General features: G+C 49.4%; 1 protein-coding gene across 1 annotated transcript; it reads left to right on the top strand.

Annotated features, from left to right (window-relative positions):
* Positions 1-4,545: 4,545 nt before the first annotated feature.
* Positions 4,546-23,982, top strand: IQCJ (IQ motif containing J). The gene is made up of 4 exons (XM_054639508.2): positions 4,546-4,856; positions 18,900-18,964; positions 19,843-19,923; positions 23,401-23,982. Exons 1-4 carry the CDS (start codon positions 4,848-4,850, stop codon positions 23,708-23,710), a joined length of 465 nt encoding a protein of 154 aa, XP_054495483.2. The 5' UTR covers positions 4,546-4,847; the 3' UTR covers positions 23,711-23,982.
* Positions 23,983-27,880: the final 3,898 nt, after the last annotated feature.

Raw genomic sequence — 27,880 nt, 5'->3', positions numbered from 1 at the left:
TGCTTTTCCTAGGAAAGATGAGCTTTGCATCCCACAGCTCTGCTCAGGATTGGGGTTTGTGCCTTAAATGTTTGGGGTTTAGAACAGAGGCACTGGAAATCCATCATTGTTTCCAAAAATGTGGAATTTATGGTTGGACCAATAAATATTTTACAGCCTGAACCAGGAACAGTATCCAGGGAAAAGCCTCTAAATTAGCCATGGAATTAGAATAATAATTAAGAAATATTTACTTACAATTATATCCAATCCTTTTTTTTTTTTTTTTATGCTGTGATTAATTAAATTCCCAGATTTCCTCATAGTCTGTCAGTATATTACACATGGAAATTAATTTTCTCCAACACCTCATTAAGGGCCCCAAGGGCTGCAGATCCCACTGAAATCAGTTATTCCTTACTTTGCATTGGAAATCTTCCCCTGCACATCCCTCGGGCCCAGCTCCCACATGGAGCAAACCAAAGGCATTTCCTGTGAATTCCAGGGAATTTATAGCAGAGAAAGTTCTCCTTGGGACATTGGGTTTTATTCACTAACCAGGTAGGACTGAAGGGGGAATTTCCCAGCACCAAAATGGAGTTCTCAGGAGGCATCCAAAACCATCTCCAGGTGTTTCCAGGGATAAATCCAGTGTTTTCCAAGTGTTTCCATGTGATTTTATTTTAAATAATTTAATGATTTAGAATTCTTGAAATGGTATCATTTGAAAGTGAATTGGTGATTTAAAATTATTAAAATAATAATTGATAATAATTTTATTCCAGTGCACAAGTGCTTTTATCTGGGGTGCATGAAATGGGGAATTCTCCATTTTCACCAGACCAGGAATCCAAGGCCTGGGAATGGTGAGTGCTGGGGGAGCTGGGATGGGCTCTCTTGTCCTGTCAGGAAAGGTGGGGTTTGCAGGGACCCCCTGACCCCCCAGTCCCATGGAAAAACTGGAGATGGGATCCCCACCTCCTCCCCATGGAATGGTTTGGGTTGGAAGGAACCTTAAATCCCATCCCATCCCAGCCCAGCCATAGCAGGGACACCTCCCACTGTCCCAGGTGCTCCAGCCCAGTGTCCAGCCTGGCCCTGGGCACTGCCAGGGATGCAGGGGCAGCCCCAGCTCCTTTGGGAATGTGTGCCAGGGCCTGCCCACCCTCCCAGCCAGGAATTCCTTCCCCATATCCCATGTAAATCCCACCTCCACACACAGGTGAGGCTCCCTGCTCTGCACTTCCTGGGATTTTCCTTTCTTCCCCTTCTGAAAGCAGGAATGATGTTTTCCATCTTCATGGCTACTGGAAAACTGCTTGTTAGGCTTCATTTTGCAGGGAATTTGAGGTTCCTTCAGACACCCTGCAAGGAGCCACATCCAGGATTTCATTTTCTCTTGGATAAATCCATCTGGAAGGGACCAAGCGCGGGCGGGATGAGACAACTCCAGCTTAGTCCAATATTTGACCGAGGCAGTTCAAGAATTCCATTCTTAAATACCTGGGAATCTGTTCCTTGAGATCTGGGGGAGGCTGTGGAGCACCCAGGAGTGGGAATCCCAAGCAGAGGGGATCCCAATTCCCATCAAGCCCTGGATTGATGGAAATGTCCAGTGAAAGTTCCCACACTAACGAGCTCCCTGGGGAGGGCAGAGCGAGCAGAGGGAGCCAGCTCAGCTCCATTGGCATTCCAGGGGTGTAGAGCTGCAAATCCTGGGGCTGATCACCTTAAATGATTAATCCTGGGGCTGGTCTCCATAAGTGATTAATCTGCTGTTTATAGGGGCCAGTTCTCCCGTGGGTTTAGCCAGAAATTCAGATTTTAGTGCCAGACCCCAGTTTTAATCAAAAGCCAGGGCTTGGTTTGGTGAGGGTGTCGTGGCACAGCACCCACAGCAGGTTCTCCTGATGGAGCATGAGGAGCTTAGGCCTGGCCTGAGGACACACAAGGCCTGGCTTAAACCCTCTTTGCTTTGATAGGGGACAGATGTGGCCTGGGTGTGGCTCAGGAGGAGCTGCAGGTGTGCCCTGGAGAACAGGGCTGGGATGGGACCAGGAGCTGGGAATGCTGAGGAGCATCCTGGGCAGGCTGGGGCACCCTGATCCAGATGGAACACCTTGATCCAGATGGAACACCTTGATCCAGATGGAACACCCTGCTCCAGAGGGACCATGCTGTTCCAGATGGATTATCCTGCTCCAGATGGACAATCCTGCTCCAGAGGGACCATCCTGCTCCAGATGGATTATCCTGCTCCAGATGGACAATCCTGCTCCAGAGGGACCATCCTGCTCCAGAGGGACCTCCCTGCTCCAGAGGGACCATCCTGCTCCAGAGGGACCATCCTGTTCCAGATGGATTATCCTGCTCCAGAGGGACCATCCTGCTCCAGAGGGACCATTCTGCTCCAAATGGTCCATCCTGCTCCAGAGGGACCATCCTGCTCCAGAGGGACCATCCTGCTCCAGATGGAACACCCTGCTCCAGAGGGACCATCCTGCTCCAAATGGTCCATCCTGCTCCAGAGGGACAATCCTGCTCCAGAGGGACCATTCTGCTCCAAAGGGACAATCCTGTTCCAGAGGGACCATCCTGCTCCAAATGGTCCATCCTGCTCCAAATGGTCCATCCTGCTCCAGAGGGACCATCCTGCTCCAAATGGTCCACCCTGCTCCAGAGGGACCATCCTGCTCCAGAGGGACCATCCTGCTCCAAATGGTCCACCCTGCTCCAGAGGGACCATCCTGCTCCAGAGGGACCATCCTGCTCCAAATGGTCCATCCTGCTCCAGATTGACCACCCAGCACCTCCCTGCTTTGTCAGGATCACCCCACCCCTGACCAGACCCCAAGAGCCAACCCCCCAGCTCCTAGGACACAGCAAATCCAAGGTCAAGTCCAGCAGAAGGGAATTGCTCCTCTGGAAGGCCCTGGCTCAGCCCAGCCGGCTGCAGTCCCAGCTGTGGGGTGGGGCTGGCACTGGGGGCAGCTCTGAGGTCATGGCACTCTCAGGTCCCACTGCTTGGCAGGGTGAGGGAATGATCCCTTTGGCTTCCTGGATTCAATCCCTGGCTTTAAGGATGTTCTCAAGGGTTCCCAGGCAGTTCTGGGAATGCAGGAGTGTTGCCCTGGTTTTTTAAGATTTTCCAAGCCTTCTGATGTTCACATTCTTGTAGCAAACTTTCTCACACACTTTCTGTAAATAACTCACTGTTTTGCATTCTTTTATGGAGGAGGAGAGATGTGATGGACTGTTGGATTGTCCAGTGTCATTGGAGAGGTGGCACTGTCACCCTCCAATCCACTGGCACTTTTGGAGATCTGTAAATGTTGGAGTCAGAAAATAAATAAATAAAGTTCCTTTTTCTTCACCAGTGTGTGTGCTCGTGTTGTTTCATGTCCTATAGCGACACAGGAGCTCCTGGATTTTGGCTGCTTTAGAATCCATTGTTTGGGCAGGGAATGCTCATTATTCCAGAGCCCAGAGGGAATGGAGCAGCCTGGACACCAGGAACCTGCCTGGATCCTGCTTTCCCAGCCAGGGCTCTCTGTGTCCTTCCTGCTCTCCTGAGGGGCAGGGGCAGCTCCTCTCCCTTTCCAGCTGCTGGCCCAAGGCCCCCATCAGATCCCTGCCATGGGATCCCTCCTGGGAGCACAGGGAGGGACCAGCCTGGCTCCTGGGAAGGGCAGGGAGAGGGAGGGAGAGGGGCTGGAGCTCAGGAGACCAAAGAATTCCATGGAAAACTGGGGTTTGGAGGTGTGAGGAGCACCAAGAGTTCTCTGTCTGAGCCTTACTGAGTCTTCTGGCCTAAGAAAAATTAGCAATTATTACTAGTTTGGATTATTATTTCTTTTCCTTTTATTGGAAGGACACTGCCAAAGCAGAAATCTTTGCACAAGTTTAGGCTCAGGACACTGACAGTTTACCATGAAATGCTTGAAATCCTTGGAATTACCTCCAGAGAATGGATTTTTGGCAATGTTAGGGGAAAACCCCTTAAGAAATTTGTGCCTGAAGAGTATCATAAACCCCAGTGAAGCCAACTGGATGCAGATTTGGGGTTGGAATTGTGTCTAATAAAATTCCCATGGAGGAGCTGATGGAACGAGCTGTTTGGAGTTGGTGCTGGCAGCTGGGTTTATTTATATAAAATAGAAACCAGAAAGTAGAATATAGAATCTATAAAATAAAATAGATAGAATAGAATCTATGAAATAGAAATATAAAATTTATATATATATTATATAATATATAATATATAATATATAATATATAATATATAATATATAATATATATAATATATATAATATATAATGTATAATGTATAATATATAATATATAATGTATTATATATTATATATTGTATATAATACTTAATACATTATATATTATGGAATGTAGAGTATAGAAAACAGACTATATGCAATAAAATACATAAAATAAAATCTAGGAAATAGGCTATATAAAGCAGACTATCGGATTGCTGTATTTCTGCGTGCTGCACACACCCACCCCGCCATTCCCGTTCGGACCCAGCCTCGCGGGTCATTCCCTGCCAAACGCTCCTTGCAGGGATCAGAGCGGCTCCGAAGCCTCCGGTAAATCCGAGTTTCCCCCATTCCCATGGCTGGGGATGACAGCGGATCCATCCCTGCGCTGGAGCCGTGCCAGGAGTTTCTCCTCTCGCTGGCTGTGGCTGCTCGCTCCCGCTCTGGCTCTTCCCATTTTCCCCTCCCCGCCCTCTCTTTGAGGTTTTTCTGGTGCTCAACTCCGAGGTTCGCAGCTTCCCTGTGTCCTGCTGTTCCACGGGAGGCAGCGCCGGGAGGAGCCGCATTCCTGCCTCCTTTTCCTGGGAAACTTCACCATGCGGCTGGTAAGGGATGGAATTCCGAAAGGAACGGACCGAGCTCCGGGATGGAGCAGGGCAGCTCCGGGATGGAGCAGTGCAGCTCCGGGATGGAGCAGGGCAGCTCCGGGATGGAGCTCCAGGATGGAGCAGCTCCGGGATGGAGCAGCTCCGGGATGGAGCTCCAGGATGGAGCAGCTCCCCGGGATGGAGCAGCTCCCCGGGATGGAGCTCCGGGATGGAGAAGCTCCCCAGGATGGAGCTCCAGGATGGAGCAGCTCCCCGGGATGGAGCAGCTCCCCGGGATGGAGAAGCTCCCCAGGATGGAGCACTCCGGGATGGAGCAGCTCCCAGGGATGGAGGAGCAGCTCCGGTAATACCCGGGGAGGGGATGGCGGGGTGCCCAGCGGGACAGGGCTGTGACACCGCCGGGGATGCGCAGGCACATTTCCTTAGGGAATGTGGGATCCGAAAGCACTTCTGCCTGGGGAGAAGGCGGCCGGAGCGGTCACGATGAGATTCCTGACGTGCTGTAAGTTTATTACGGGAATTTAAGGCTGGGCTCTGTGCTCGGGAAGGAGGGAATCATCTCCGGGTGGTAACAATTCCGAACAGCGCTTGGAAAAGATGCCCGAGGATTCTCGGGGATTCTCAGGGCTCTGCCGAGCCGTGGCCGGGTGCTGCGGCAGAATTTCCCTGTATTTCACAGTCTTTTTTCTTTTGGCTGTGCAATTACTGGGGAAAAAACCCAAACGTGGCTGTGCTTCCCGGGGGGAGCAGCCCGCGGCTCTGAGCCTCGGGATTCCGCAGGGATTTCAGCCGCAGGCGCTGGAAGAGCCGGCGGATCGATGCAGGGCTCCTGAGCCCGGAGTTCGGTGTTTGTCAGCACGGAAAAGCTGCCGGCCCGGGGCTGGATCCCGATGAGATCATCCCGGGAATGCTGCGGGACCAATCCGGGCTCTGGCGCTGGGCAGAGCACTGGGATAATCCCTCGGTCCCGGATTGATCGCGGGGTTTTGCCGGAGCAGTTGTAGCAGGGCTGGCGGGGTTGGGCATCCAGGCTCTTCCCAGCACGCTGGGGCAGAGATTCCCTCAGGAGCAGCTTCCACAGCGTGGTTCCTTCCATCCCAAACTCCATCCCCTCTGAGCTGGGCACAGGCAGCCCGCGAGGCTTTCCCAAACCTCGTTCCCAGGGCATTCCATTGGGATGTGATGGATGGGAGCGATATCAACACCAGAGGGTGGAAATAAAGCGGGCAGAAACACAGGGAGGAAAGGCAGGGAGCTGGGGATGGTTCCTCAGGAATTCCAAGGGCAGGGAGCCGACCCTCAGGCGAGGACCCATCCTGTACATCCCATTCCTCACGGGAGGCTGAACATGTTGGGATTGATGGATCCTCCACAGCTCTGAGCTCCAGAGTGGGTGGCTGGGAATCAGCAAATATTGAGTTCTCATTTCTCCCAAGCTGGAATTAATCTGAGCTTCTCTGTTTTCCCAGACAACTTGTCAGACGCTGGAAACTCATTTGTTAAATTGCACAGGGAAAGAAAGGCTGCATTAGGAATATCTCGCTTACCTGGAGCTGAATTTATTTGGATTCCCTTTGCTGGTTCAAGTTTTTCAGCTTCCCAAAGGGCTGGAGAAGCTCTAGAGAAGTGTTCTAAATAAAATAAACCCATAAGAATTTCCCTGAGCTGTAGGTGCTGGGATTTGCTTCATGTTCCCAGTGCAGCACTGTCTAACCTCTGGAATTGTGTCCAATACTTTTGTTCCCTGCTTTCCCTGAGTATTCCAAGGCACAGACAGAATTGGAGACCTTTCCCTGCTTTAAATCTCTTAAAACTTGGATTTTCTGTCATGAGGCTCCTGCAGGTTCCTGCTGTGGCAGTTTGGGGATTTCTGGAATCCCAATAAAACCAGGGAGACTCTTTGTGTGCCCCAGGGCTAAAGCCTGGCTTTGTGTGTGAAAGCTTGTCCAGACCTGAAATACAGGGAAGAGATCAAATGCCAGGGAATGTTTGTACTTCCAGCAATTTACCTGGATGCCAAAGAAAACACAAGAATAAATGACAAACTGGTTGGGATGAGCTCTCTGAAGGGGAAATGTTCCTGTTTCAGGGGCCCTGTGGCTCTCAGTGCCCTGGTTGCAGCTGGGAGAACACAGCAAAGCCAATATTCCACATTTTCCCCAGCTGGAAAACCTGATTGCAGCATCCTGGCTTCAGGTGGGCAGGAGGGGGGAGACACCTGCAGGTCTTGTCCCAGATTTCTGTTCTGTCCCCTGAGAACAGGGGCTGGGGCCTGAGCTCCAACTCACTCCTCTCCAACAGGCTGGATGAGTAACTACAGGGTGTAAATGCACACACTAACTACAGAGAGTAAAATCACCCAGAGAAAACATGGAAATGTCTCCTGAAACAAGGATCTTAACCCAGGTTTAGCTGGAGTTTGGGCAGCTCTGCCCATCCCAGGTTTTGAGCAGGACCTTGCTGTGGGGACATTCCCATTTAGCGAGGTCAGAGCCTTTGAAGGGTCTAAAGAGGGGTTTTGGGGAAAAACAGAGCTGGGGGAATATCCACGAGGAAAAGGAATTCTCCTCTTTCTCTGAGACCTGGAGATTGAGCTGGAGGTTGATTCACAATCTCTCATCTAAAGGGATGTGAAGGGAGTGGAAACAGGAAAACTGTGGCAAAGTGGGGGTTTGAGAACCCATTGACACTGAACTGGGCCAGGGAACCCCCCTGGATGATCCAGGCTGAGCTGATGGGAACAAGGTAGAGCTCCCATCCCTTAGGAATGACGATTTCCAGGCAGTTCTGTTGGATTTAGGAATCCCCTTGAGGCCTTTCCCAGCTCCAATAATTCCATGATTCCTGCTGAAGGAAGCTGGATCTGCTCTCCCAGCTGCAGGAATGCTGCCATTAGTTTTGTGTGCAAATCCAATTACATCCTCCAGTGTTTTTTTGCATTTCCCTTGTTCATGATTAATTTATTTGCCCTCAATTTCACCAAAATTCAGCATCTTCTGTCAGGTTTCACTGACTCCTGGTGTCACCTGCAACTCTCCCCCCTTGCTGCTGCTCTTCTTTTCCCACATAAATAATAAAAGGGATTTTTTTGGGAGCCCTGGGAAGCTCTTTACAAGCTGTGCAAGTTGGGCTCATTTAATTCCTGAAGGCTGCACATCCACATCCTGATATCCAGGCAGGGGATTCATTTACATGCCATGGATGGCTCAGCCACCCCTCGACTGCTGGCATTTCGTCCCTGCTTTGGAATATTATTTACATTTATTAAAAAGCAGTTGGAGAAGGTTCAACTTGGTGCCTTTTAAAACAATGTGGAGCGGCTGCTTTCAGAAAGACACAGAGAGGGTCCTTTATCCATTAATTTCCTGTTAATCCTTTAAATTCCTTCCATTATCAAGTATTTAAAGTGGTTTTTATGTGCTAATAACTGCATGGGAAGTGTGGAGCGTTCCATTTCTCCAGGTGCCTGAAATTCAGGGTGATTTGAGTCATCTCCTGTCTTGTTTTCCCTCTCCACAAAACATCCCAAGCTTTTATCCCATCCTTTCCTCCTCTCCCTGAGGAATCCAACGAGGCCAGCAGTGCTGAAGGGAATTTTCCACCCAGTGACGTGGTTGGTGGTCATTGATTGCAATACTGATAGAAAATGTCCTCTTCCAAAGGGAGGGATGCCAAAGGAATCTGGGAATGCTGGTGGGGTTTGGGCTCAGCCTAAATGGGGGAATGGGTTTGTGTAAACCCCTCTCAGGATTGTTTTAGGCCAGCATTTCAGCAGTGATTTGTGTCAAACTGGAAAGGGGATCTGCCTGCACCTAGAAATAAAGACCCAAATTGGGTACAATTAAAATTAAACCAGTGTTCAAACTGCTGTGTACCCCAGGCAAAACAAACCTGAATTATCCATTTGCAAGCACAGTTGCTGATGGAAAATGATCCTTACAGTTCAGTGTGGGCACAAAGCACAACTGATGTTAAAGTGATCGTGGCTTTGGGCAAACTCATCTTCCATGGGAAAAGGGAAAAGAGGGAATGTCCCTTATTCCAGGAACCAGCAGCACATGGGTGTCACTGGAGCAGGGAATTTCATGGATGCTGTGCAAAGGAAAAGCTCCTTTCTCCTCGGGTTCAGGATTTGAAAGAAGGATCCTGAGTGTTGTAATTAAAAGCGCAGCAGAGGCCTGAGGCTGATGGATGTGGTCCCCACTGAGCAGCTCTGGGTTTTTCCCTGGCAGGAAGTTGATGGGAATTCACCATTAGGACAGAGCAAACACATCCACACCAGGCTGGGGGAAAGGAACTGCACTGGGAGCAGCCTGGGAATATTCCAAGGTAAATTTTAATTGAAAATATGGCCTTGATTGTGTGGAATTTCATGGTTCCTCCATGAGGGGATGGAGGTGCTCCCTGCCTGGGGATGAGGTGGCCTCAGCCTTGTGGGGCCTGTCACAACCCCACAAATAATGGGATTAAGGAATTAAGGAATTAAGGAATTTAGCATTTGACATTTGTAAACACAAGTTCTGACAGTGGAAATGGGCCCAGGGAGCCCAAACTCAGAACTCAGGGAGCGGCAGAATTAATGCTCCTCTAACAGGGAGAGAAGGCTGCAAACACTTGGTGCAGAAATGAAAACGCATTCATTGAGACATCAGACACACAAATGTTTGAAGACATTGGCTTGCTCAGGGGGCTAACAGATCAAACCAGCACCTTTTGGGTTTATTGCTGTTTGCAGCATCCCAGATGGCTGCAGACTGCAGGGTTTGGGCCCACTGTGTCTGTCCTGGTGCCAAATGCACACAGGAATGTTCAGTCCTGGCCAGCCTCGGTGCCAAGGCTGGGAGTGGCTCCTCTGAGCCCCCAGACTGATGGGAGCAGGGCAGGCTCTGGGCAATGTGTGTGTTTTAGGGGATTATTTTGGGATTCAGGCTTCTGCTGGGGGGCTCTCTGAAGAGGGACTGGTTGTGTTCCATGTGTGCCAGCACATTTCTGCTCCGAGCGCTTCCATCTCTCAGGTGTTCCTGGGTGTGGTTTGGGACAGAAACTTGTGTTTGGTGTAACCTGGAGCCTCTGGAAGGTGAATGATTCATTTTTGGCAGGAGGGGTTGCATCCCAAGTGACCCCTCACGTTTGGGATCAGTGTGTGTGTGCTGTGAATCCCAAAGAGGTGATTCCAGCTCTCAGCCTGGCTTCTGGAGACTGGAAATTCAGGAAAAAGAGATTCACTGACCATGGGTTTGTCTCAGCCTTCCTGGAACACCCCCAAAGCTGTGTTTGTCCTTGTGGGAAAATCCAATTTTGTCACCAGGAGCTCTCCTTGCCCTCCTCACTCCAGAGCAGCCACTGAGCTCCTGGAGCTCACTGGAACGCTGCTGGTTGGAGCTCATTCCCCTGGGAATTACCATTTCCATGAGGAAATATTTCTGATTTCAGCTCTTCCTCGTGCCATGGCTGAGCCAGGGTTTTCCAGAGTCACCTGCAATTCTTGGGCACTGCCCAGCCCTGGCTGTGAGGAGCTGGAAATCAAAGCCTGAGCTGTGTTGTGCTATAATTTATGCCAGGAAGCAGATTTAAATTATGCAAATTGCTGTCTGCGCTGAAGCTGCCATCTGGAAAAAGTTCTGCATGCAAAAATCTGTCGGGGCAAGGCAAGGGACACGGGATCATTGGGAAGGGAGAGCTGCTGGAATAAAAACAAGCAGCTCCTGGAAAAATGATTGCCCTGCTCCAGTCCATGGCAAAGCTGCTCTTCTGTAGGAGCCAGATTAATATATAGGGGTAAAATAATTGTTTAAAGCTGCTTTGGAGCTGGAAGAGTTCCTTGTTATCCAGGAGGGATAAATGGCAGGTTAGGAGGGAAAGGAGGAGCCCAAGGAAGGGTGGCACATCCAGAGCTGGAGCTGGGCAGGGATCAGCAGGAAAAGGGTGAGGCTGAGAGAGGAGCTGTGGCCTGGAAGTTCTGGGGCACAGGATAAGTCCTGGGGCCATCCAACATGGAATATTTCTGTAATAAATGGGAATTGGAGAGGTAAAGGATGCAGGATTTGCTGCCTCTCTAGTGCTGGAAATCAGGGCAAGGTTCTTCCCAAGAGGGTGCTGGGCCCTGCCCAGGGAATGGGCACATTCCCAAAGCTGCCAGAGCTCCAGGAGTGTTGGGACACTGCTGCAGGGATGGCCAGGCTGGGATTTTGGGGTGTCTGTGCAGGGCCAGGGGCTGGGCTGGGTGATCCTGTGGTCCCTTCCAGCTGAGGATATTCCAGGATTCTGTGTTTTCCATCAGGGCAGACTTGTGTGGCTCCTCCTCTCCCAAAGCCAGAGCTCCTGTGGCAGGAGGAATGTGCACCTTGGGGTTCCATCACCTCCTGGGGTGAATTTCTGGGGCAATCCACCCCTTCACGAGCAGGAATTGCCTTTCCTTCTTCCCCCAGGATGTCCTCAGGATGTAAAACTCTGCAGAGCCCTCTCCAGAAATCAGTGTTGGTGGGGTCAGGGACTTGTGGAACTCCCGGGAAGGGCAGAGGTGGGTTCTCCACACCCTCACAGATGTAGAACCTCTGGGCTCTCCACATGCCCACTTTTTGTGCCTCAGTTTGGGGGAGCAGCAGTGGCACCGTGTCCTTTGTCACAGAGCAACACCCCGTGAGGCAGAGCAGTAATTACAGAAAGCTTTGTCAGATTTTCTTCTCTGCTCCTGCAAAGGATCCTGAGCACGAGGCCAGGCTGTGGAGAGACCCCTTGCTGCCTGCACTGCCATTAACTCCATAGGCACGGCGTTAATTTGGAAAAATAACAGTTGGAGGCTGTCAGGGATGCTCCATAAAAACCCTGCCAGCTCCTGCTGCAATGCAGACAGAAAACAAATGGCTCCCATTTCAGCTTGGCACGCTGTAACCCCACTGAGCTGACTTCCCAGGATAAACTATTGCTGTGGAATTGTATTCCCACAAGCAGCACGAGATCCTATTTAAAAAGCATCACACAACCCTGTGTATTCCTAATTATTTGTGTGATGAAGGAAGAAACACTTCAGTGCTGGTTTATTCTTGCTCACCATCCTCATAACTATGCTGGGAGTGCTTTTTGCTCTTTCCATGGAGCTGTTCTGGTAGATGGGATGTTGGCAAGGAATTCCTCCCTCTGAGGATGGATTCCCAGAGCAGCTGTGGCTGCCCCTGCATCCCTGGCAGTGCCCAAGGCCAGTCTGGACAGGGCTTGGAGCAGCCTGGACAGTGGGAGGTGTCCTGGGTGGAATTGGATGGGCTTTAAGATCCCTTCCAACCCAAACCATCCTGGGATTCTTCAGCAGGAGAGTTTTCTCTCAGGAGTTCCTCAGACTGGGATGGCACAGCTCCGCAGCCCTGGTGCTTTGGTGTTAATTTTGTTGGTTTCTTCCGGCCATAAAAATGGATTTTCCAACAAGGAAGTGGTCACTGAGCCAGGGACCCAGATGACATTCCTGGGCTCAATCCCTAAATGTAGAGCTCATGTTTTATGGTGGTTGTAATGCTTTGCATGGCATGGTGTGCCCTGTGCCTCAAAGTGCCCCATGCCAGCTCCGTGTCACAGCAGAGAGCCCTGCACAGGGATGGCAGGGATGGAATTCCTTCCCGTGCCAGGAATGCCCCGCACACCCCAGCAGCCAAAGCATCTCTGCAGCATTTCCAGCACTGAGCTCTGCTGGCTCCCACAGATCACAAAGCATCACCCAGCTGCCCTTTGCAGCCCCAGCCAGAGCTGATCTCCCTGCAAAGCCTCTCCTGTGGGAGCCTGATCTGACCTTTACCAGCTCCAGCAAGCCCTGACAAAGGCAGCAGGAGAACCCCCAGCACCAAGGTTTGGATTTGTTTTGGGCCAGATTGTGACAGATCCCTCCCCTGAATGCTGCAGCTGCCAGAGGTCCAAGCACAGCATTAAAGCAGCAGCTCCACCATAACATTTCCAGAACATTTCCTTCCTCTCACCCTGCACACCCACAGGACCCGCAGGGAGGAACTCCTTGTGCCTGTTTGACCTTTTCTGCTGCTTCTCAGTGGATGAAGTTCACTCCTGTGACCCCAGTGCAGCTTGGCAGGGGTTGTGTGTTGTTTCTGTGCTGTTCCTGACATTCCTGTAGCATTAAACCTGGCAAAATGGGGATGTTTCACTCTCAGGCTGGGCTGTGAAAGGTCTTTGGTGTCACTGTGAACTTGGAGAATTAAAGGTGTTCTGAAAGCAGCTGGAAAAGAAGAGATTTAATCAGGGAGCGCTGCCATGGGGGAGCCCAAGGGCTCTGCCTTGCTTTGGGGTGGCAGAGAGTTCAAAGCTCTGGTGGATTGAGTTTCTGTCCTTTCTGTCCCTTGGATGGAGGCAGGAGGGAGACATTTCAAAGGAAGGGTTTTGCCATTACTCTGTCTGACATCTGAATTCAGTTCTGGCCTTGGAAACCCAAAGCAGAGGCTCCTTCCTGGCAGAGGCTGCAGGGAGAGCAGTGAGGGAAGGGGGGTTTGTCACTTTTGGGGGTTCTTTTACTCTGAACAATTATGCAGCATTTTGGTTTAGTTTGGAGAAAGGTCCTGGAAGGGCAACAAAGCTGATGTAATTCCACCCCCTCCCCGTGGCCAGGCCTCCTTTCATTATCCCAGGTTTTGTTTGTGAACACTGGGATTTGATTTGGTTTCTGATCTGATCTTGTGATGTCTGGGAGCTGAGACCTTTAATTTCCTGTCCTGGAGGATCTGTCTCTGAAATCCTCCCAGGGATATGTGTTTGCAGGAAACTGGAGCTGGCAAAAGGCCCCTTCCCTCTGTAAAAATGCACCAAAAACCTCAGCCAGGGAGCACAGAATTCACCCAATCAGGGCAAATTTGGTTAATTCAGTTCATTATAAGCTGACCCCACCTGAATGAACTGAGGGTGCTGCAGGTCCTGGGGTCACCTTCACATTTCCTAGCACAGAAATTCAGTGGAGCAGGACCAGCTGCTGCAGAAAACTGGGATTTGGGCTCTGTGATTGAAGAATTAACTTCCCTGGACAGGCTCAGCTGGGATTATTTGCTCTCAGGCACCAGGAGCAGTTTTATCTCTCAGGAACTTGTTAAAAAGCTTGAAATAGGTATAGTTTGGTCATAATGGGGCCTCCCACAAAGCCAGGTGGGGTTTTAATCGTTATTTTATTATTATTTTATATATTTTTATATAAATGAGTGGCAGGTTTCATTTGGAGAGTATTTCAGAAAAATCAGAGTTGAGCCTGGGAGTTGTGTGGTTGCCTGGGTAGAAAAGCTGGGAGGAATCAAAGCTTTTCCAGCTCCTCAGGATGGAGCAGCCACTGACATTTGACAGAAGATAAATGGGATGAGGTGCTGAACGAGTTCTGCTGGCAGCTCCTGTGAGCTGAGGAGCAGGATTAGGGAGAGATTTGGGAAGCTCAGCTCAGTTTTAGACTGGGTCCAGAATTTGTGATTAACTTCTCCTGCCTCTGGCTCTTCAGGGCAGTGAGGCTGCAAAATCCAAACCAAACTGCTCCTGAGACAATTCCATTTCCACTGCCCATTAAATATCAGGATATTTCTCTGTTGCAGTGAGGTTGATGGGAATGTTGGGTGTTTGTGGCTGAGCTCAGGGAGATTGATTAATTAATGAGATCCCCATTAATGCCATGGCTGGGTTATACATATATCTGGAAATAAAGCCCCACCTGACTGTTTTTTTACGAAGTGCTGGGGAAAAATATCCAGAAGCTTCTCTGGAATTCCAAAATCCAGCTCTGCCCCAACATCTCGGCCCTGGAGTCACATTCCCATGGATTTTCCACAGAAGTAGCCACAGCAATGCTGGTTTGGGAGTTGTCTGGGGAGCAAACTTGGAGTGCCAGAACAAGACTAATCCCCCTCTGTGTTTCCTCTAATAAAAGGGAAGAACACTAAATAATTAACGTCAACAAATGAAAACTAATTTGCCAATTTTTAATTTTTTCCCCATTGAGTGATCCCTGTTAATGAATAATTTACCAGCCAGAGATGAAAATAAAATGAAATGATTTCTCTGGGGTCTGCTGTGTTCTCTGAACATCCAGCCTAACTGTTTAGATATCCATATATATATATATATTTTTTTTTTTAAAGACTAAAAAATAACCCCAGAGAAAACAGCTTTCAGCAGGAACCAGGCAGGAATAAAAAGAGCTGCAGCCTCCAGAGGTTTTCCCATTTCCTTCTAGACCTGAGATCATTTGTCTGAGGCTGTTTGTGAATTATTCATACCCAGAGGAGCTCTTTGCTTTCCCAGATTGAGTGTGGCCAGTTTCCATCTCAGGGCTTCCCGTGCTGTGTTTTTTGTTTGCATTTCAGGTTTTCCTGGGATGCCCTTTATCCCAGGGCCCTGCTGGATGCTGGGGGACTCTGTCAGTCAAACACCCAGACCCTGCTCTGAGCTCAATGCCCAGCACTTCCCACAGCACACGAGGGAATGGGAATGGGATCACTGAGGAGCTGGGACACCCTGGGAATGATGTCCTGGTCCTGCTTTGGCTGTGGGGTGGGACCCCCAAGGGAAAAGTGTTTGTTGTGTTAGCTCTGGGTTGATTTTAAGGGCCCTGTGCACCCCAATCCCTGAGTCAGGCCAGCAGGAGCATCCCAGTCTGTGGAAGTGTGGTGGGTGAGGGAATGAGATGGGGTTTAAGATCCCAGTTCAAACCTTTCTGCTTCAGCTGCCACTTGAAACCTGCTCAGGTTTGGGTGTGATAAACAGGATTGGGAGAACAGATCCAGGACTGGGGAAACAGGTCCAGGACTGGGGAAACAGATCCAAGACTGAGAAAGCAGATCCAGGTTTGGGAAAACAAATCCAGGATTGGGAAAACAGATCCAGGGCTGGAAAAACAGATCCAGCATTGGGATGAACTTCAGTGAGTGTTCCAAGGCTTCCTTGGAGTTCCATGCCCCACCAGCCTCCAACGTGAGCAGCATCTCCACATCCCATGGACACTGGGGGCAGCCTCATGCCATGGAATTCCAGACTGGTTTGGTGGGAAGGAGGAGGAGAAGGAGAGACAACTTCCACCTGCAGCTGAGTTTCCTTGGCTTTTCCTGCTGCTGGGCACCAGAGGCACAACTTGAGGAGAAGCACTTGTAGCTCGTTGCTGTTGCTGTTTCCTGGCCCTGCTCAGGTTTGGGAGGAGCCATCCCCCTGTTCCTGAGGAGCCATCCCCCTGTTCCTGAGGAGCCATCCCAATGTTCCTGAGGAGCCATCCCTCTGTTCCTGAGGAGCCATCCCGGTGTTCCTGAGGAGCCATCCCCCTGTTCCTGAGGAGCCATCCCAGTGTTCCTGAGGAGCCATCCCCATTTTCCTGAGGAGCCATCCCAATGTTCCTGAGGAGCCATTCCAATGTTCCTGAGGAGCCATCCCCCTATTCCTGAGGAGCCATCCCCCTGTTCCTGAGGAGCCATCCCAGTGTTCCTGAGGAGCCATCCCAGAGTTCCTGAGGAGCCATGCCCATATTCCTGAGGAGCCATGCCCATATTCCTGAGGAGCCATCCCGGTGTTCCTGAGGAGCCATGCCCATATTCCTGAGGAGCCATCCCGGTGTTCCTGAGGAGCCATGCCCATATTCCTGAGGAGCCATGCCCATATTCCTGAGGAGCCACCCGGTGTTTCCCTGCTCCAGGTGAAGAGCAGCGCTGCCACACGTGGATGCAGTTGCTGAGCAACCACTGGAATTAAAACTGGAATTAAAAGCATCTTTGGAGCCATCAGAGGAGAGAGAGATGTCTGAGGGCAGAGATGTCACTGCTCAGCAGCCCCAGAGCCTCCTCCTCCCATCTGTGCTCACTCACCTGAAACTTGGCAGGGCTTTTCTCTTTTCCAGTGCTGTGATTTGTGCACATGCCCAGAATCCCGGGATCACTGAGGCTGGAAAAGCCTCCAGGATCCAACCACTGCCCGATCCCCACCTGGGCACTGAGTGCCACAGCCAGGAATTCCTGGGACACTTCCAGGGATGGGCACTCCAAAGCTCCCTGGGCAGTTCCAAGGCCTGAGCACCTTTCCATGGGGAAATTCCTGCTGATGTCCACCCTGAGCTGCCCTGGCCCAGCCTGGGGCCGTTCCCTCTGCTCCTGCCCCTGTTCTCTGGTGGCAGATCCCAATCCCAACCCGGCTGTCCCCTCCTGTCTGGGAGTTGTGCAGAGCCACAAGGGCCCCCCTGAGCCTCCTCCATCCCCCAGACTCCTCAGGTTTCCTCCTAAAACCCCAGGAAAAAAACACTGTGGAAATCATATTTTTTCATAGATGGGATTGTTACTTCTTACAGGAACTTTTTGATTCCCAAACGAGTTCATGCCTCTTTTGTGAGGATTACAGACATTCCCCCACACTGAAAAAGCTGAAAATTGGATTAATAGATTTCCTTTCAGTTTTCAAACACTCCTCTGTTGTTGTCACTAGAATTAACAGGCTCAGGAGCTATAAAAAGAGCTCCCTGCTTTTTCTGGGGAAAACCCCTCCCCTGGGAATTCAGAAATGGATCTGTCATGTGAGATTTCCCCCTGCCTTCCCCTCCCTGCCGTGCTGGAATTCACTCTGCCTGCTTTCCAACCTCCTCCTATTCCTCTCCAAAGTAATCCAGACTCAAGTGTGTTGTGCAATTAAAGCAATAAAAAAAAAATGTAAAATTATAAAATTAACAAACACCAGGATGCTGGGTATGCTCAGGCTGAAAAATAATTAATGGATAAATGGAACAGGCACGTTAAGGACTAGGAAAAGACACTTCAGGTTGCTCTGAGTGTGCTCCTCAAGCTTTCCTGGATTTTTTTCCCTCAGTGTCTCCGTGCCTGGAGTTTCCCAATCCCTGTCCAGGTCTGCATCCAGCTGAAGGAGGGAAAAGAAAAGCCCAGAAGTTTCACAATATTTTTGTTTTATCCGGGCTCAGAGAGGCCCCATAACTCATCCTGGGCTCCAACAGCGCGTGGATCCCTTCCAGTGGAACTCCCTGGAGCTGGGTCACTCTGGGCAGGCTGTGGGGCTGGGGGTGGCACCATCCTGGCTGTCCCTGTCCCCGCCGTGTCCCTGCAGCATCCCGGCCCCTTTCCCCGGGCTCAGCACCACGGGCAGCTCCATCAACCCCGCAGCGAGGAGCGCCGGTCGATACCCCCGGTTAATGATGCCCGACTGAAATTAGGATCGATTTCCTGTCTCCTCCTCTTCCCAATTATGCAAACTCGGCTGTGCCCCCTCCAGAGCTGCCTTTCATCCCAGCTTTTAGAGGCGCTGCCCAATGAGGTTTCATTCGGAATTGTCAAAAACATCACAACCAATTCTGCCTTCTGCTTTTTTGTTCTCTGCTCAGTCTTCACCCCGGGGTTAATGGAAAATGATGTCAAACACCAGGAGTGATTTATGGAAGTCAGGCAGCTCTTGGCACCCTGAGCTATGGATAAAGTCAACTGCAAATTGTTTTCACATTCTAAATTACTGTACCCAGCTCTGGAGGAGGCTGCAAAAACTGCCAGAGGGAAAATGTGGGAGAAGGAAAGGTTGTGTGGTTATCTCTGAACTGAGCTGTGCCTCAGAAGAGAGAATTCCATTTTTTAAGCCAAACCTCTGCGCAGAATGCCAGCGATGGATTTTTCCTGGGAATTACCATGGATGTGGGGATTCCCAGCTTCACATCTGCCACATTAAACTGCTGGAACAGGAACTGGTGCAGGCTGGAAATCTCCTTATTAAGAGCCTGAATAGGTTTTGATTGCAGAACAAAGATCCCCAGGAGCATCTCTGGAATCAAAGGCATCCAATATGGGAAAGAAAACTTCCCTCTTTTACTCTCTGTATTATTTTTGTGACTCTGATATTTCCTTTCAAACTTGTGCTGGATTATCAATAAGATATTGGTTTCTTTGTCATTGTTGTGGATTTTTGAGTTTAAAATCTTGTAGGAGGCACTTGAGGGATTGTTTTTGTTTCGGGGTTGCCTCAAAACTTTGCTTGTCTTGAGACTGAGAGGGAATCTCCAAGGGCTTCTCATAAAAATAATTCTTTTTTCCCTCTCTCTCCTTGCAGGAAGAACTCAGGAGGCTCCAGCACACCCTGGAACAGGTCAATGATGGCAAAGACTCACTCCAAAGGTAAATGTGCCTTTTCCAAAATATCTTACCCATGAGAAAGGGAAATGGATTTTCCAAGGTGTGAAAGCTTTGCTGGGGGATCCTCTTTCTCACAGACATTATCCCAAATTTTGCCTTTCCCCCGTTAACAATCCCTGGTTTTAGTTACAAGAGGACAATTGCTGACAATGATATCAGTGAGTGCCCAGTTAAGACTCAAAATAACTCCACAGGTCGGGGTCTGACCTCCCAAATTTCCCTGCCAAGAGCTGCATTCAATCCATGCTGCTGCTCCATCCAGGGCAGTGTTCCCAGGTGCTGGATTTGGATATTCCAGCATTTTCACTTTGCTTTCTTCAAGCCATCAGTTCCCAGCAGCAACTCCTTGGCCATCATTTATTACAACGAGTTTATTCCTCACCTCCCCATGTGGCTTCTGCTGCTGTAACTCATTTGCTGCCAGCATTCCCATTGCTCCTTTCCATTTCCCTCTCCAGCTCTTCCAGCATGGCCGTGGGGAAGGAAGTTAATTTAGCAGGAATATCTGTTAGATCTACCAGGGGTTTTTTGTTTGGTTGGTTTTGCTTTTTTTTTCTTGTTCTTTTTTAAAATTATTATTATTTACAGCAGCTCTTTTGCTGGCTGTGCCTGTCCCTGGAGCTGTGGCAGCTGGGAGATTTTAAACGGATTCAGGCAGGTTCCCACTGGAAAACTGGATCCAAATTCCCATTTTTTGTTGGGAGCTGGACACAGAAGTCCAGATAACTTCCTCCAAAGACAGCAACACCTCCTGAGCAGCAGCTCTTGTTTGTTCTTTTCTGGATTAGGGAATTCATTCATGGGGTTGCAGGAATGTGAGGCTGGAACATGTTAAACTAATTTCTGTTTCTTTCTCTCAGCCATCAGCTCAGCATGGATGAAGAAAATAATATCCAGGAATATCCTCTCAACCTCCAGCCCTTGGAATCCAAAGTGAAAATGTGAGTAAGGAAAAGTGTTGGGTCTGCCTTGGAATGCAGCTGAGGGTGACCAATTCCTGAGCTGCAGGATCCACCCTGGATCCATCCTGGATTTCTGTGTAACTGGATAAAAGAGCTTCCAATTAGCAAACTGGAAAAGTTCTCTGTGTTCAAGAATGTGGAGCTAGGAAAATTTGTTGTTCAGCCTGGAAAGAAGAGAAGAGAAGGCTCCAAGGTGACCAAATTGTGACCTTCCAGTGCCTAAAGGGGCTCCAGGAGAGCTGCAGAAGGACTGGGGACAGGGATGGAGGGTCAGGAGCCAGGGAATGGCTCCCAGTGCCAGAGGGCAGGGATGGGTGGGAGATTGGGAATTGGGAATTCCTGGCTGGGATGGGATTCCCAGAGCAGCTGGGGCTGCCCCTGGATCCCTGGCAGTGCCCAAGGCCAGGCTGGACACTGGGGCTGGGAGCACCTGGGGCAGTGGGAGGTGTCCCTGCCATGGCTGGGGTGGCACTGGATGGGATTCCCATTCCCTTCCCACCCAAACCATCCTGGGCTGAATCACAGGATCACACGGATTCCCTTTGCACCAAGTTTCAAACGTTAAACATCAGTGTTGCACTCATTTTGTCATTTCCTCTGTGTGACTAAAGAATATTTGGGAATCTGCTGGATTTTTCCCTGGGTGCAGAGAAGCCAGAGCAGGGAAGGGCAGCACGGAGCCTTTTCCATGGTGATTTTCCCATTTAACATCAGTTCCCCAGGATTTCCTGGCAGGACCAGCCCTGGAAGTGCAGAATTCCTGCTCGGAGGTGCAGCACAGCCCTGAGCTCGGGAGAAGTGGGATTTGCTCGGGAGAAGCGGGATTTGCTCGGGAGAAGCGGGATTTGCTCAGGAGAAGCGGGATTTGCTCAGGGAGAAGCAGGATTTGCTCAGGAGAAGCGGGATTTGCTCAGGAGAAGGGGGATTTGCTCAGGAGAAGCGGGATTTGCTCAGGAGAAGCAGGATTTGCTCGGGAGAAGAAGGATTTGCTCAGGAGAAGCGGGATTTGCTCAGGAGAAGCAGGATTTGCTCAGGAGAAGAGGGATTTGCTCGGGAGAAGCAGGATTTGCTTGGGAAAAGCAGGATTTGCTCAGGAGAAGTGGGATTTGCTCGGGAGGAGCGGGATTTGCTCGGGAGGAGCGGGATTTGCTCAGGAGAAGCAGGATTTGCTCAGGAGAAGCAGGATTTGCTCGGGAGAAGCGGGATTTGCTCAGGAGAAGCAGGATTTGCTCGGGAGAAGCAGGATTTGCTCAGGAGAAGTGGGATTTGCTCAGGAGAAGGGGGATTTGCTCGGGAGGAGCGGGATTTGCTCGGGAGGAGCGGGATTTGCTCAGGAGAAGCAGGATTTGCTCAGGAGAAGCAGGATTTGCTCGGGAGAAGCGGGATTTGCTCAGGAGAAGCAGGATTTGCTCGGGAGAAGCGGGATTTGCTCAGGAGAAGCAGGATTTGCTCGGGAGAAGCGGGATTTGCTCAGGAGAAGCAGGATTTGCTCGGGAGGAGCGGGATTTGCTCAGGAGAAGTGGGATTTGCTCAGGAGAAGGGGGATTTGCTCGGGAGAAGCGGGATTTGCTCAGGAGAATTGGGATTTGCTCAGGAGAAGCAGGATTTGCTTGGGAGAAGTAGGATTTGCTCAGGAGAAGCAGGATTTGCTCAGGAGAAGCGGGATTTGCTCGGGAGGAGCGGGATTTGCTCAGGAGAAGAAGGATTTGCTCAGGAGAAGTGGGATTTGCTCAGGAGAAGCAGGATTTGCTCAGGAGAAGCAGGATTTGCTCAGGAGAAGCAGGATTTGCTCAGGAGAAGCGGGATTTGCTCAGGAGAAGTGGGATTTGGTCAGGAGAAGGGGGATTTGCTCAGGAGAAGTGGGATTTGCTCAGGAGAAGTGGGATTTGCTCAGGAGAAGGGGGATTTGCTCAGGAGAAGCGGGATTTGCTCGGGAGAAGCAGGATTTGGTCAGGAGAAGCAGGATTTGCTCAGGAGAAGCAGGATTTGCTCAGGAGAAGCAGGATTTGGTCAGGAGGAGGGGGATTTGCTCAGGAAAAGCAGGATTTGCTCAGGAGAAGCTGGATTTGCTCGGGAGAAGCAGGATTTGCTCGGGAGGAGGGCTCAGCCAAGGCACATGCTGACACCTGGCCCAAGGCAAGGAGGGATGAGCAGACCGGGGCGCTGGGAATGAGCTCTGAACTTCCAAACGCCACCGAATCATGGAATCATGGAATGGTCCAGTTGGAAGGGACCTTCCAAGAATTTTTAGTCCAGCCCTGAGCAGGGATGGCTTCTCTTAGGGCAGCTTGTCAGCATGGTTTGGGATGTTTTTAGGGGTGGGAAATCTCCCCCCTGCCACCCTCACGGGAAAAAAAATCCTTCCTCATATCCTAAATCAATCCTCTCTTCAAATTCTAGAATAACTTTAATTTTTGCTGTACATTACATGATACAGATTTTCCCCTGGGGTTAGTTATTCTAGAAGTCTTGATTTTGAATAATTCAACTTCCCCACATACTTATCAGAGTCCAGGATTCCTTTTGGAGCCTCTCCCAGCATGGATCCTCCAGCCCTGGCACAGGAATTACCTCCATCCAGAAAGCACAGCCTCACTTACAGGCCCTTCAAATATTAATGCATATTAAAGTATTAAAAGGACATGAAATTTCAAATTAAAACCCAGTGTCTTTTAAGCTTTTAGTCATGCAGATAAAAGACAGATAAAATAATCCATTTTCAGGGAACTGTCTAAGAGGGTAATTATGACTTCAGTTCTATTCTCCAGCTTTAAAATAGAAATACAAATAAATACAAATATGTAAATATAAATATGTAAAAGCTGCTCATCCCAGTGAATAAACCCTCAATTGCTTAAAAATCCTAGAAGGAGCTAATCCTGCAGAGAAGTTGTGGATGCTGGAATTGTTCCAGGCCAGCTTGGAGGGGGTTTGGAGTGACTTGGGATAGTGGAAATTGTCCCTGCCCACGACAGAGGATGGAATGAGAGGACATTTTCCAACCTAAACCATTCTGGGATTCCACAATTCCATGATACTGCTCTGGCTCTCAAATTCCAGTTGTATCTGAATACAACTGAAATGTGGGGTAAAAATAAGATATAGATGGTTGTTAATTCCTTTAAATGGTCAAATGGATATTTTTATTTTGATGGTGGAATGTAGGAGAAATTCCATGTTCTGGATGGCCTCAACTGAAATCACTTTGATGGGTTTTGGGATTGGGTTGGACTCTGAGTAACGTGGTAAGAGTTTGAAACCAGATCATCTTTAAGGTCCTTTCCAACCCAAACCACTTCAGAATTCCCTGATTCTCCTTAAAAAAATATCCTAAACTCTCCCAGTGGTGTCTTATACAAACCCTACAGAGCTATTCGCACGTGATCCTTGCCCAGACAGGAAAACAAAACACAGGAACCCCCAACCGCAATGCTTTGAAATCCTTTGTTCCCTCAGCATCCAGCGGGCGTGGCGTGAGCACCTGCAGCGCCAGGACCTGTCCCCATGCCCGGAGCTACGGGACAAGGGCAGCCCGTCCCCGACACCCCCAGCATCCCCGACGTCCCCGATGTCCCCAAGGTCGCTGGCTTCAGGCAAGATGAGCAGGTCTGTCAGCATGAACACCTTCTCCGACAGCAGCACCCCCGTGAGTCCGGCTGGAATTCCTCCTTTTTCCTTTCCTGCCTTCCGTTCTGGGGTTTGGGATAAAGTAAAAGCCCAGCTGAGGGGTCACGGGGTTGGTAATGGGGTAAAAAGGGGTTTTTAGGTGTCTCAAGTGACCTCCAGGCAGAGATTCCTCTTGTGGGCTCATCAGGATGTGTGACTGTGGGGATCAGACCTGGAATTCAGCAGATTTTGGAGGTGTTCTTGCTGGTAAAAAGGTTCTTCCAAGTGGTCCTGTGTTCTGTGTATTTAGGATACTGTATTCCCAAAAAACCTCAAATTGTGGTGCTTTTCATGCAAAGAAATGTGGTTTCTTGGTTGATTTTTGGTTTTGTTTCGTTGGTTGATTTTTATCAAGAAAGAGACTAAAAGAGGCTAAAGGAGACTTTGAGAAGTTGATTTAGGAGATCAAAATTAAATTTGATTTTGGAATAAATATTCCACCTTGACCAGTGGCTGAAGGCTGCGTTTCTCTTTTTAAGGCAACCCTAAATAAACCCCAAATACAGATCCCATTTCTGGAAGACAAACAGCTCTGTGACTGTCTCTGAATTGGGATTTTTAGGTCAATAAATAAATAAATACAGAGTCTGGAGATGTTGCCTTCAGCTTTGTGCCAGAAGACAGCGTTTGAGGGAATGGCAGACTGGAGCTCATGGAATAATTCAGGAATTGCAAGACAGGGATTGCCCTGGTGTGTGGTGCAAGAGGTGTCTCCCTGCTCCTGAGGAGGGAACAGCTTGGTTGGATCCTCACTGCCAGGACAGCATTTGGTGGCTTCTGAATCCCTACAAAAATCTGGGAATCACTGTTAGTGGTGTTCTTCAAGCTGAATAAATTTAATTCTGCCTTGACTTGCAAAGTTGGAGTGATTTTAATCTCATGAAGCCCAAGGCACTGATCAAACAGAGCTTTTCCAGGAAAAAAAAAAATCGGAATTTTGGGGATAATTTGACTCTGCTCAGTGTTGATCCAAGCGTTGATCCAGGCCCAAAGTGAAGCTGTTTCCAGCAGGTTTATTTTGGTTTATTTCTGTCTGGGTGCTTGACAGCATTTAACAAAATATTCCTGAGGGCACTGCTTTATTTTCAGGTGGGAGCTGGAGAGCAGGAGGATAAAGTGGGCTGGAATATTGGCTTGGACACTGACGTTTCATGGATTCAAGGGGTTTGGTTCCTTTAATTAGAGGAATAAATGAGGATTTAAATGTTTATCTGCCACTGGAATCTGCTTCCACCAGAGGTCCCTCGTACCCTGCGCAGGGACACTCCCGGCTGCTCGAGTTTCTCCAGCACCGATCTCGTTTGGAAAATGACACTTTGGGATCTTTGGGAGTTCAGGAAGGGCAGCTGGGAGTTCTGTATTTGTGGGGAGAAAGGGATGGCTCCATCTCCGAGTGTCTGTGGGGTACAACACGGGGCTCCCCATGGCAAGAACTGATGGAATGGGTGCAGTGTCAGAGCTTGAGGGATGAGATGGGAACTGGAGAATTCTTGTTTGGCTGCTGCTCTGTAGCAAAGAAAGGTTTGTGTGTGTGTTGTACAAAGAGCTTTTTAACTGTTGGAAAGGATCTGTTATTGATCACTGATCATATTGTGGTAGGGAGGAGCGCACAGGCTGGAGCTGGGTTGTCTTCACTTGCTTTTGTTTTCCTTTTGCATGCTAATTTTTGCTACAAAGAAATTAGAAGACAGATGTATGACAGATTTGAAATAATGTTCTTCCTTGTAAATATTTTATTTTTTGCTGCCGTGTAAAAAAGTGCCAAAACTTTCCTTCCTAGATGGGTTTCTGCTTTTTCCTCCAAAATCACTGAATGGTTTGGGTTGAAAGGGACCTTCAAGCTCATCCCATCCCACCCCTGCCATGGCAGGGACACCTTCCACTGCCCCAGGCTGCTCCCAGCCCCAGTGTCCAGCCTGGCCTTGGACAATTCCATGGATCCAGGGGCAGCCCCAGCTGCTCTGGGCACCCTGTGCCAGGGTCAGGGATTCCTTCCCAATATCCCATCTAAATTTCCCCTCCTTCAGCTTGAAACCATCCCCTTGTTCTGTCACTCCAGGCCCCAGCGAAGTCTCTCTACATCTTCCTCGTATCCCCATTCTGATTCTGGGAGGAGCTCTGAGCTCTGCACAAACTTCCTCTTCTCCAGGCTGACAAACTCCAACTTTCCCAGCCCTTCTCTATCAACATCATGGCCAGTTCTGGGCTTGCTCCAGCAGCTCCAGTCCTTCTTACTGTGGGGACACCGGATGAGGGTGCAGCATTGCAGGTGGTGTCCCAGGAACATTCCATGTCCAGATGTGTCAGCCCCACTCCCAGGAACATTCCATGTCCAGGGGGATGTATCAGCCCTGCTCTCAGGACACATTCCATGTCCAGGTGGATGTATCAGCCCGGTTCCTGTCCCGCCGGGCTGCCCGGGTTGCGGTGGCGGCGCTCGGGCGCTCAGCACCGCGGGCAGCGGCGGCTTCTCCCGCTCAGCACCGCGGACAGCGGCCGGGCCCTCCCGCTGCTCTCGCCCGGGCCTCGGGGCTCGCTGCCCTTCAGTGCGGATCTTACCCTAACCCCGTCACTCCTGACCTCCCACCCTGGCAAAGCACCTCTCTTCCTCTCCTAAAAATCACTGGGATGCTCAAAAGAATGGCAGGAACTGATTCCGTAAAATTCCCATTTTTTTGCTTGAGCCAAGTGCTCCAATAAGCAACTTTCTACCAAGAAATGGGGGGTTTTTTTGAGATGTTACCACACAAAACCTGTTTTTCCAAACAGGAATGAGTGTTTCCCTGATGATGCCACAGAAATATCCCATGGGGAAAAGAGCCAGGATGGATCTCCTCTGGCCCAGTTTGTTTGTCCTTCCTGCCCTGTGGGTACCTTCAAAGCTGGAACTTTCCTCAGTGATTCATTAAGGTTTGGTTCTAAAACAGAACAGAATCTCTCTGCAGCCTTTGTGTGTTGCCGGGTCTCCCAGCAGAATCCCATTTTCCCACTGGTGTCTGTGACATTGCCAGGGGGGTTTTGCACCTGCAGGAGTGATGGGAAGTTGAGGGAGAGGGAAAATCAATGTATGGGAGGCAGTGAAATCTAACAGGCAGTGGGGTGTTAATATGGGAACATTCCTTCTTTCCTGTGAGCCTGAATTCCCAAATCCATGAGCAGCAGAAAAACCATCTGATAAATATTTACAATGTGATTTCTAGATAATGTAAAAATGCAAATCCTTGCTCTTGAGCAGCGTGGATGGAAACATAATTAAAGATGAGGGAGACAAATCCAACTGAGATGAAAAGGCCTTAATTAGAAATCAAATATTTGATGGGTTGGGGAGAAACATTAACACTGATGTGGCTGTCAGATAACGCTTGGAATGAAGAGAACATGGAAAAAAATGTTGTTTTCAATCCCTCCCATTGGCTTTGGATAATCTCAGTTCTAAATGTGAGCAGGGAATTCAGAGTGCTGTGGCCTAACATGGAATTTGTCTTTGAAGTGGGTTTTTTATGGAGAAATAGTTGTTGAGTTTGTGTTTATTTGTGTAATAATCATCCCCAGTGATTATCCAAGTTTAAATCCCTTACAAATATTGTCCCATGGGATTGGAACTGCTGGGATACAAAAGGACCCTCTTGATGCTTTCTGCTGATGGGAACAGAACACCAAGAATTCCTTTCTTTTTATCTTGTGTGCATTGAAGGTTGAGTATTGATGGGATTATTGATGTCAATTTGAGCCTTGTGGTTTAGCAGCAGCAAAATCAATCCAGGAATGCTCGTGGTTGATGAGAAAACCTCTGATAAGACATTTCTGATTATGTTTCTGGGGGAATATTCAGCTGCCTGAGACACTTGAAACAGTTTTTTGAGTTCTGGTGTGGGTTTAGCTCTGTGAAGGTTCACAGTGAGATGGCTGTGGTAGGTATTGATGAGAGGTCTCAAAAATAGTTTAATTTATGTCCCACTTCAGGAAATTTGGCTGAATCCTTTATAAATCCTTTCTAAACTAATTCTATTTACAATATCTCATTTATTCCCACAGCAGGGAAATTCCACTGCCTGCCTTTTACAGAGCCATGCCCCAAAATGAAAAGAATATTAAAGAAGACTTTAATGCTTAATTAAGCAGGGGGGTGCAGAACAGATTTGCACCATCACAGAAAGTTCTTGGGGGGTTTCCCTCCAGCCCTGTGACAGCACACTGAAAATCCAGAATTTCCTTTGGCTGAGGAACTTCCAGAGGGCAGGGACAGATTTTCAGAATTCTATTTTCATGG

Source organism: Agelaius phoeniceus, chromosome 10 (assembly GCF_051311805.1).
Source record: "Agelaius phoeniceus isolate bAgePho1 chromosome 10, bAgePho1.hap1, whole genome shotgun sequence".
NCBI lineage: Eukaryota > Metazoa > Chordata > Aves > Passeriformes > Icteridae > Agelaius > Agelaius phoeniceus.
The sequence above is the reverse complement of the archived record's forward strand: the minus strand, read 5'-3'. Positions and strand labels throughout refer to the sequence as shown.

Bases quoted from the DNA above. Each gene is read 5' to 3' on its own strand.
- IQCJ (XM_054639508.2), top strand. The intron at 18,965-19,842 runs GTAAATGTGCCT...TCTTTCTCTCAG, and splicing joins GGCAAAGACTCACTCCAAAG to CCATCAGCTCAGCATGGATG. The intron at 19,924-23,400 runs GTGAGTAAGGAA...TTGTTCCCTCAG, and splicing joins TTGGAATCCAAAGTGAAAAT to CATCCAGCGGGCGTGGCGTG.